We start from the raw sequence: 11044 nt of genomic DNA on the forward strand, positions 1-11044 counted from the left end.
AATGTCACTTATGGAATGTGGTGGGTCACATATCTGCCTCTGGTTTTTATTATCAATAATTATATTCAAATTTTGGCACAAGGCCAGCAGTGTAGGAGGAGGGAGTACGTCGGTTATATTGACCCCCAGTCCTCATCTGGTACTTACTTTATCGACCCTGTAAGACATGCTGTGTGATAAGATGCTTGCTTCCCAGCTACATGGTTCTGGGTTCAGTGCCACTGCGTAGCACCTTGGGCAAGTGTCTTCTGCTGTAGCCTCAGTCTGACCAAAGACTTGAGTGGATTTGGAAGATGGAAACTGAAAGAAGCCTGTTGTATATATATGTGTCTGTGTTTGTCCTCCATCACCGATTGACAACTGGTGTTGGTGTGTTTATGTCCCCATAATTTAGTAGTTTGGCAAATGAGACTTATAGAATAAGTACCAGACTTTAACAAAAATACAATAAGCACTGGGCTCTATTCGTTTTTTAAGGTTTTGCCCCAGCATGGCCACAGTCAAATGACTGAAATGAGTAAAGGAGAAAAAAACTTCCTTCAGTTTTAATAAAAATGAGAAAAATCTTCTATTTTTTAAATTTTAAAGTGTTTTTATTTTTGTTTTTTTTACATTTAGGACCTTCTCTCTGAGAAAGTTCAACAGATGATGGAATGGAATACCAAGAAAGTTGTATTACGTTTAAATGGTGATAAATTCCGTCAATATGTCAAAACTGCACCAAGAAATTATTCTGTTATTTTGATGTTAACTGCTTTACAAGCTCAAAGACAGTGTACAGTTTGCAGGTAAGTAAGAGAATGTGTCTGTGTGCATTTGTGACTTGATTTCTGTCTTGAAATACAAGAATATTTTATATTGGAAATCAGAAATAGAAATTTAAAACAAACATATTATTCAATTAGCAAATAATTTTATTTGATTGAATATCTTTTTAACGATTCAATTTCTTTAAATTTCATTTTTCTTAAAACCTTATTTTATGAATTGAAGATTTACAAAATTTTATCAGTTTGGAATCTTTCAGAAAAAAGCTTACATTTAAATCATTAAAATATTTTCTAAAGTATTATTTCAAGAAGAAAAAATAATAATTAAATTAGATTTGAAATCAATATTTTATGTAATTAAGGCAGTGAGCTGGCAGAACCGTTAGCATGCCAGGCAAAATGCTGAGAGGTATTTCATCTGTCTGCATGTTCTGAGTTCAAGTTCTGCTGAGCTCAACTTTACCTTTCATCTCTTTGTGGTCAGTAAATTAAGTACCAGTTGCGTACTGAAGTTGATCTAATCGGCTGGCCCCCTCCCCCAAAATTTCAGGCCTTGTGCCTAGAGTAGAAAAGAATATTTTATGTAATTAATTTATTGATAGATTAACCCCTTAGCATTTAAACCTGCCATATCCAGCCAAAATATTCCACTTGTGTTCAAACCAGCCAGACCTGGCCTTTTACACCTACTCTACAATGTCTTTCTAAAACTAAACAGTCACATCATATCAAAATTTCAAAGTTAGAAGATGGTGCGAATAAATAAGCATTATATATTTGCCAGAGTAATTTGAATGCTAAAGGGGTTGATATATAAACGTACACCTAGATTATCCTACAACAATTGAGGAATTAACTGGTTGAATGCAATCTGTGTCATAATATCCTGAACACTATGTTATTTACAGAATCACAATGATTATTTTTTTTTAATTTATTCTTTAGGCATGCAAATGAAGAATTTACCATTCTTGCCAATTCTTGGCGATATTCACAACAATATTCAAATCGACTGTTTTTTGCAATGGTTGATTATGATGAAGGATCTGACGTTTTTGCAAATGTAAGTTGTAATTTTGTAATAATCTTTATTGAATCCTTTTAATATCATTCCACGTGAAATTATCTTTGGCTGCCTGCTTTAAAGTGTTCTTATTTAAATTTGAAACCTGTCGGGCATGGCTGTGTGGTAAGTAGCTTGCTTCCCAGCCACATGGTTCCGGGTTCAGTCCCACTGCGTGGCACCTTGGGCATAAAAACCATGCCGAAGCAGACAATGGAGCCCTGGGATGGCTCCTGGCCTGGTCAGCTTCTGTTCAACCATCCAGCCCATGCCAGCATGGAGAACAGAAGTTTGGTGCTGGTGATAAGGATGTTTTATATATATATATATATATATATATATGTATATACACACACACACATACATATGTATATGATGTACATACAGAGAGAGAGAGAGAATGCTAATGTGGTGTGAGGAGTGAATTCCAATGTTGTAAGACAGAATGTTGTAACATTATACACAACAATGATTTTCATCATTACTCTCCACCACTTTCCTGCATCCAACAGTCTCCTCAAATTCTAGTGGTTTAACTGCGATGCATCAAGTCAATTATTTGGTTTATATGGAGAGATGTGTGTGTGTGGCTGGAAGAGTTTGGGCTGGGTTTTTCTAGTTCTGTTCAGTTCTCCTGTGTTTGTAATGGGTTAACAATTGTTATCAGGTACGTAACTCTTTGAGTTGTACTGATATATGTAGGAATTGAGGAGAGTGAGTCACCACAAACTGGTAAAACACTCATCAATTATACTATGCTCCTACAATGGATGATGGCCTATTTACTGCTGGGTGTGACTGAAGAGTAGAATGGTGAGGCAGCTTGTGTCCATGGATACTGTGTTGCACTGGAAATAAGATATAATATCATTTAGTTACAGCATCTTAGCAACCAGATTCCTTTTGGTTTTAGGTATTTAAAGAAAAAAATTCTTTCTTTGTTTTCAATATTTTTACAGAACTTTATGAATTATCAATTAAGATATGTGATTTGGAAAGGTTGGGGGTGAACAAAAAAATGAAACGGCTTTTGTTTTATTGAATTTAAACTCATTATGTTAAAAATTTTGATTAATTAGGAAAGAGGGGAAAAAAAAAGTAATTTTCAAATTGCTTTTATGTATTAAAAATAAATAAATTAAAGAAGAAATCAGAAAAAGATGTGGTTTTGTGTTGTTGTCTGAATGATGCTTAAATTCTGGAAGTTTCTTTCAAATCTGGAATGGTTTTTATATCACTTATTTTGATTATTTAATCCCCAGCGCCATTGTCTCTGCAGTTTTGCGAAATATCACAGAATGTCAATATTCACATATATAAAATATTTGTTCCTCTCCTTATTCTCTTTATCCTCTTGTTGGACTTCAAAGGGTTGGACTGGTGTTTCCTGGGGGAGGTTGCTACACTGGAGTGGCAATGACAGACGAAGACAAAGACTTCTGGATATTTACTGATGTCTGCTTTATGGATTGTTCTATCAAGTAGCTGGACATTACAACATGAGGTGGTCTGTGTCTTGAGGAAACACAAGGCAAGCTAGGGATATAGGGAATTCACAATGTGCTCATTTAAGCAGGTTAATTGCTCTTCTGCTTTGGCCAGACCTCAAACTGCACAAATTCCAGTTAGATGATAGAAACTGGACAGTAGTTCACTTGAGCCCCTGACCAAGTCTCCCACTTCTGGAAGGACCCACCTCCATATTGATCTCTCTGCACTTCCTTAATGTTGATCTTAAAGGTTAAGTTAGCTAAAATCCAATCATGCCGAACCAGCTGAAGGAAAGTGGGGAAAACAAAGCTAAGAGTGATCCGAACCTTGGAGAGAGTGGTGAAGTTAATTCCTAGGACGCCAAGTCTGTCATACAACACGATACGCAAGTGACAAGAGTGGTGATATTACTATAATATTATAGACCTAGCCAACCCATGCTAGCATGATAAAATACTTTCTCATTCTCACAGACACATACTCTATTTTTTTACTCAGGCAACCATGTGCAGGCTTACCAGCTACACTCACACTTAACTCATCAAGACTTTACTCTCACATTCACACATGCTTGCTCATCTACACTCACTCACACACACACACACACTCTCTCTCGCATTCACCCTTACTCACACCCTCTCACTCACATATACTTGCACTCTCTCACTTACGCATGCTGACACTCCTGCACTCCCATTCTGTGCCATCCTTTGCCTCTTAGGAATTTCATACTTGTGCACTCACCCATTAGCATTCAAGTATGCTCACTGTCAAGGTTGAGTCACTCACACACACACACACTACATTCACATCCACTCATGTTCCCAGTTTAAACACTTGCAACTCCACTTGAACTCGCATGCATTCACACAGACGTATGCAGTGTGTGTTTAACCATTATCTTAAAGATAAAAAAGCAAGATGTTTAAATTGTGATGATGGTTTTTGACTAGAAGAGTTTGATTTGAAATCCTTCAATAGATTATTCCATTATGTCCCATGGGAAGATGCCATGAAATTATCAACTCTCCATGCTTCACTACACCATATTAACTGGCTGACTAGCTGGCTGGTGGTGGTGGTGCCAACTATTTAAAGATAACACAAACTAACAATTCTAGTCTCCTTCACCTCATAGACAACTCATGTAAATGTCAGTGACATTTTTTTGCATCACACCATCCTGACCTATGTTAATATGGTGAAATATCAAAAAACAACAACAACATCCCTGTTACAAAACATCAATAAATAAATAGCTGCTAGATCATTGATTTCTGACTTGTTATCATAACATGAGATATAATAAAGGCCTTTCTCTGCACTGAAACAATCATCAGCTGTTTTGGGTCCACCTTCCCTTTGCTCTATGGGGTCAGGTGGAATTCAGCTGGATGCCCTTGCTGTTGTCAACCCTCACTTGTTTCCAAGGAAACTAATATTTCCCTGTGACCAGACATGTTTCCACGAATGATTGAAAATGAAGGACACCACTTGTATGACAGTGACACTCATTTACGACGACTACATCAAGTCAAGGCAAGGAGACGGTAACAAACACACACATATACACACACACAACAGGCTTCTTTCAGTTTCTGTCTACCTCCTCCTCCTCCTCTGCTTAGGGCTCTTCCAAACAAAATGTCCTACTGTATTTGTTCTGATGTTTTACACTCTGAGTTCAAATGCTGCTGGGGTCTACTTTGCCCTTTCTTCATCTGGGGTCAATAAAATAAAGTACCTGTCAATTTATGGGTATGATATAATTGTGCTGGGCTTGTGCATAAATTAGAAACATTATTTATTATTAAGCAGTAATTTTGAGAAGGACTGAGAGAACAACGGTGAGAAAAATGTGTTGGGTGAAGCTGTTTGATAAGAGGAGGACTGAGGATTTGATGGGAACGCCGGGGTTGGAGGAATAAGTAGAAAGATGTACTGGATAATGTAGCTCCAGATACAATGTGTGCTAAGAAAAAAAAAAAAAAGATTTGTTGCAGTTGGGATACCTTTCATCATAGATTTTTTTTCATTAGGGCTCACCTGGGCTCAATTAACAATAGCAATAACGATTTATATGATTTTTAAATAAATTTTCAACCATATTTTTTTTTTTTTTTGTAGTTAAAAATCAACACAGCTCCTGTCTTCATGCATTTTCCACCAAAAGGGAAGCCAAGGAAAGGAGATACAATGGATATACATCGGTATTATTGCTACTTTTTATCGTCAAATTGTGTGTGTGTGTGTTCATAGAATGGGAAAAGAGGAAGAGTGAGAAAAGAGAGATAGAGAGAGTGTGTGAGAGATAACTGAAAGGAAAAAAGGGCAGTTGTTGTTGTTGTTGGTGGTGGTGTAGAGGTCCCAGACTGGTGCAGTATTGATGCTAAATTTCATTCGTATCAAATCCTACAATCTTAAAAACAGGAAGGATACATTCTATTTGGTAGTTGTGAGAAACACTGTCTGAATAAAAGTTGAGATGGTCACAGCTGGAATGTCTGCTTGATCAGAGCTAACATGAAGTTAACAACAACAATATCTGTTTATATTTACTGTGCAATTCTTACAAATGAAGATGATCCTTACCCTACCAGTTTCTGGTGGTTGCGCTTATTGTCATCCATATTTATTTATCACCTTATAAGCCTCACAACAAACCAAACCGAGGAGTCACTCAACTGCACCAGTGTTTACCCACTCGCACCCACCACCACCATTCATAAGCTGAAAATAATTGTGTATTGTCGTAATTTTGTGATTAAAAAAAAGGGTTAAAGAGGGAACTTTGGGTCAACAAGTGAAATATTGTAAATTTGTTTTTCTTTATAATCTTCCTCAGTTGTGTTGATGTTGTTTTGTCCCTGTTTAACTTTGGCTCAGACAACTTTATATCAAAGATGTTCCAAGCTTCAACTGTCCAATCTTTTTCTTTGGCATTGCATATATCAAATGTAGTCTGCCCATTTTCAAGATGGCAATTGTGGATTTGAGGAAGATCTCTCTGCTATTGCCAGTGAACCAGGTGACACACAGAGAGGCTCCTTTGTTGGCTCATCATTTCCAGTATTCTCGTATCTGTCTGTCTACATTTACTGAAATCATAAAATAGATTACATTGTGTTATTTCCATTGTTTCTTGTCTGTCAATCAGGACTTAGGTTCACTCTCCGAACATATTTGTGCTGCATCTAACTCAAGGAAGATTCTAACTGGAATCGGAATTGTGGATTTACCTATGTTTGTACATACTGTAATCTAAAACATTGAGATGAGAATGCCTGGCTGCCAGTTTTGAAGGGTCAATGCTTTGTGTCTCATCCTGAACCAATGACAAAGAAGTCTGTTGAACAGTCATGTACATCCAACTGTAAATAGATTCCAGAGGAGGAAACCACTTAACAATGTTGTAAGCAGCAAAGGTGTTTGGTGGACCCTGCGTTATAGTTTATTGTGCTGAATTCAACACATTCGATAGGTGTTGATGGCTTGGTGAGGGACAGGCTTTGCCAGGCTGTTTCGCTTTAGTTTACTGGACACGAAGGTCAAGTCTTCACACTTGCTTCATCTCATTCTCTTGCATTCCCTATTTCTGTTCACTAGTATACTCTCACCACTGTCACCATGCTCCTCCTACAAGAGTTCTCTATTATGCTGACTTTGGTGCTTCATGTTACTTGAGATGGTTGCTGGAATTGAAATGGCAGCACTCTCGTATCTGATTAATATCATCCTTCCTTAATTCGAAGATGTTAACTCTTCAGTAAAACGTAATCCTGATGGGTGATCACTCCACTGGTGCAACAATAAATTTACCTTTCATTCAGACATCACATTTTTTCAAAAGTAAATTAAGGGAGGGGAGGGGAGGGGCAATTCCCATCACCTTTGCAGGCCCTTCCAGATTAATGATACTGATGTGGTTGATGTCTAGCTTAAAGACTGATAGACCGTCATTATGTAGCTGTAATATTTTGCTTGTTATGACATGAGTTTAAGTCTTTCACTTTCAATGTCCTTAATGAAGTGGGACAGTCTTTTGAAATATTGAAACAGGTTTGAGTGGTACCATTCAAATAGTCTTAACAATGGAATGGCATTGAATACATAATTAATCCTTGACATAATGAAACAAGAAGAATTTGTCAATTTATGCATCAGAATGGAAAAATATAATCTAAAAAACCATGGAATTTCTGCAGGTTTTGCCGCTTTATTATTAATGAAATCGCCATGACTCTGGACAGCCATGTCATTCCTATCTCTAAACATCTCCACTCACACTCTTACAGAACACCCCCCTCTGTCCCCCTTGTACTCCACCACTGTTCTCCCTGTAGATGGGCCCCAGTACATCTCCAAATTCCTCTCTCTCTCTCTCTCTCTGTCTGTCTCTCTCTCTCTCTCTCTCTCTCCTGGAGTGGTAGCCAAGTATCTCCTCTATAGTCAGACACATATCCCTGTCCCCCGATTATACTCTCTCCCCTGGCACACAACCACTCCCTTTCTCAGCCGAGCTATTTGGTGACCCTGTGCAGGTGCCATGTAAAAAGCACCCAGCACCCTCTGTAAAGTGGTGGGGAGTCTTGTTAAAATACAATCGCTTGCTTGGTTTTCTGAGGAAACCGTGGAAGGAAATTTCATTTCAGTCGGTTTGCATTCGATGCTCGTAGTTACCTCCCTTTCACCTTCGGCTTCTCTTACATGTCTTCCTGACGAGGTTCAACAAGAATAAAAATGTTTTTTAATTTTAGCAGCGAAAAAGAAAAGAAACTTCAGAATTTGAGGCAGAAGAGAAAGTGTCCTCGGTTAATCAGTTTAGGAAATTCATAATTGATAGAATTGATAGACGAATGGCATTTTGCCATGTTGCTTTTATAATTTGAGTTAATTTCTTGCAATGTTACACCTTGCTTTTTCATCCTTTAGGGATCATTAAAATACCTGTCGATTAATGGTTTGTTGGAATAGTTTAAATTTCCGCCGCCACCACCACCACGTGCTGTATGTATATTAAAATGATTCAATTTGAAACTCAAATTTCCTTTATTCCAGAGTTGGATTTGCTGCAGAATTAATTGCAAGATGGGTTGGTGAGAGAACGGATATTCAGGTAACTTTAATTGTATTAAATATTTTTTATTTATCAAGGCCAGCAGTTTTGCGGGCCGGGGGGGGGGCGGTTGTTAAGTTGATTACATTGACCACAGTGTCCAACTGGTACCTATTCTATTGACCCTGAAAGAACAAAAGGCAAAGTCACCTTCGGCAGAATTTGAACTCAAAACATAAAGCTGGATGAGATGCTTCTAAGCATTTTGCTAACGATGTGCTAATGACTCTGCCCAGCTCATTGCCACCTTAAGCAGATGATGATGATGGTGAAACATTAAGTGATCTCAGGATGTTGTGAAACGATTATGAAAGCTTGAGATGAATGGCAATATGTTGCAAGGTGAACTTATCCAACACATGCTAATATGGAATATTAGATGTTAAAAATCTGATGAATTTTATTTCTTCTTCCTAAACAAATTTGTAACATTTTTGTATAAAGATGACAATTGAATTTTGTGTTTTTTTTTTTCTTTCTTCTTTTTTCTCCTTTTAAAGATTCGAGTATTCCGTCCACCCAATTACTCTGGAACCTTGGCTGTTGCATTACTTTTCTCTCTTGTTGGTGGTCTGCTATATTTAAAAAGAAATAACTTAGACTTTTTGTACAACAAAACATCATGGGGATTTGGAGCTATGGTGAGTGTTCCAGTTTGTTTGTGCTACTATTATTATTATTATTATTATTATTATTATTAATAATAAAACACATATGGTATAATTATAAACAGGGCAAATTTTAGCCATTTCTCCACAGACTGAAAAAATGATGAACAACCTTAATCGATTTTCGACCTTTATTGGTTGCATATCCATATTATCATGTTATTTAACCCATGTTTAGATCATTGTTCTGACACAGTTGTTAATGTTGTTGGCTGAAAACTGCTCCATTTGTTTTGATATTTTTCCTCTTCTTCTTCTTCTTCTTCTCCTCAGATCATTATATTTGCAATGACATCAGGTCAGATGTGGAATCATATCCGAGGACCTCCATTCATGCATAGAAATCCACACACAGGCCAAATGGTAAGAGTGTTTTCTTTAGATTCAAACCAAAACTTGGTTTGTTTCTCTTCTTCTCAATAGTTACTTATTTTCCCAACTTTTACTGGTAATATTTTCCTTCTTTTTTTTTTTCTCAAGAAATGTTTTTAGAAATTTACTGCTTTTCTTTTTATATTTGTATTTCTTTGTGCAATGTTTCTACATCTCAAACCCTTGCCCCCTTCAATGTGCCTCCACTTGCCAGAGATTGAACTCCTCTCATTAAGACTATAAACTACGAACTGCTTAAACTGACTTTTGCTGTTTGCTGCTTTGTAAGTGTGGAATTTGGAATAGTTCTGTATTAGAAATTTAATTATTCAAATAATTCACTTCCCTTTCAGCTCTACCAAATTGTTTATACTGATCAAAGATTAAAATCAAAATTAGAAAAACAGAAAGAAAACTTGTAAAAAGTAATTTTAGAAATGCTTGATATCAAATTGTAGGAGATAACTTTTTTACATTTCAAATTTGTTATTTTCATAATCACATCTTTGTGGTAAGTTGGAAATTCTGTGAGGGATCAAATCCTTGATGTAAAACTGAGATATTTGATAGAATCCTAATACACACTAATTTAATATGGTGACCTTCTCTTCATTGTTAGAGTCAGTGTTTTGGTTCTTATACTCTCTGCCCTTCTTCAGGTGCCTCTTGTATTTGGTAACGTCTTGCAATGGTAAACCAAATCTTTTACTAAGCCCATAGGGACAGATTGTTCTCATTTCATTCCATTTCTGGACTGGACTTGGATTATCTCTTCCATGCACTGAACTAGGATAATCTCTTCCTCAGTCAGCCCAACATAAAGACTGAGAGATTTTAATTAAATGACAAACAACATGAAGTATGCAACCTTGAACAAATGGTTTTAAGGTACCAGCTTCCATGATCAATTTGTCCTACAGGTGTGATTATATGTTAATTATGTGTAAGTGTTAAAATTTACCTGGTGGGCATGAGTTCAACCTTGGTTCTGTTGGTGTATATATACTCTGGTTTAACCTGTCTGTTACTATATTACTGGTGAAATAATCTCTTTAGTTAATTTAAAGAATAATGGTGAGTATTATATTGTAATAACTTTCTCCTTATTAAGCTGTTAATTGGAAAATAAACTAACATTAAATTTAAATGGGGAATTCTAATTTGGATCACTTTTTAAAATAAAACGTTTGCACCATAAAAGTAGGGGTGGTCTCAGGTGGATTGGCATTGAAAGGGTTAAGTGGAGCAAATGAGTGACATAACCACTAGGAAAATAATTAATATAAATGTATATGTGGAATGGATAACAGAAAGGAGCAGGCTGGTTCTCTGGTGTAATTGGTAATACACTTAGTTGCATTAAGAAAGGGCTTTTGTGTCCCACACATACAGGAAAGCCTAGTTCTTTCTGTCGAGGGCTTATATGCCCCATTATTAGACTATTTTCCTTAGTCATTTGCATGGTGATAACGATAAGCTTTAAGCTTATAAAAAAAATACCACTTTATATATATATATATATATATATATATATATATCATCATCATCATCATCATCGTTTAAC

General features: G+C 36.5%; 1 protein-coding gene across 2 annotated transcripts in view; it reads left to right on the top strand.

Annotated features, from left to right (window-relative positions):
* Window positions 1-11044, top strand: part of LOC106867772 (tumor suppressor candidate 3) — a 50830-nt gene that overhangs the window by 18014 nt on the left and 21772 nt on the right. For both annotated transcript variants that reach the window (XM_014912752.2, XM_014912751.2), the window contains exons 2-7: window positions 619-788; window positions 1716-1833; window positions 5452-5534; window positions 8383-8440; window positions 8941-9081; window positions 9382-9471. In XM_014912752.2, the coding sequence (XP_014768238.1) occupies window positions 619-788; window positions 1716-1833; window positions 5452-5534; window positions 8383-8440; window positions 8941-9081; window positions 9382-9471 (660 nt within the window). The remainder of the gene's footprint in view (window positions 1-618; window positions 789-1715; window positions 1834-5451; window positions 5535-8382; window positions 8441-8940; window positions 9082-9381; window positions 9472-11044) is intronic.

The sequence above is a fragment of the Octopus bimaculoides genome, chromosome 13 (assembly GCF_001194135.2).
Source record: "Octopus bimaculoides isolate UCB-OBI-ISO-001 chromosome 13, ASM119413v2, whole genome shotgun sequence".
Classification (NCBI taxonomy): Eukaryota; Metazoa; Mollusca; class Cephalopoda; order Octopoda; family Octopodidae; genus Octopus; species Octopus bimaculoides.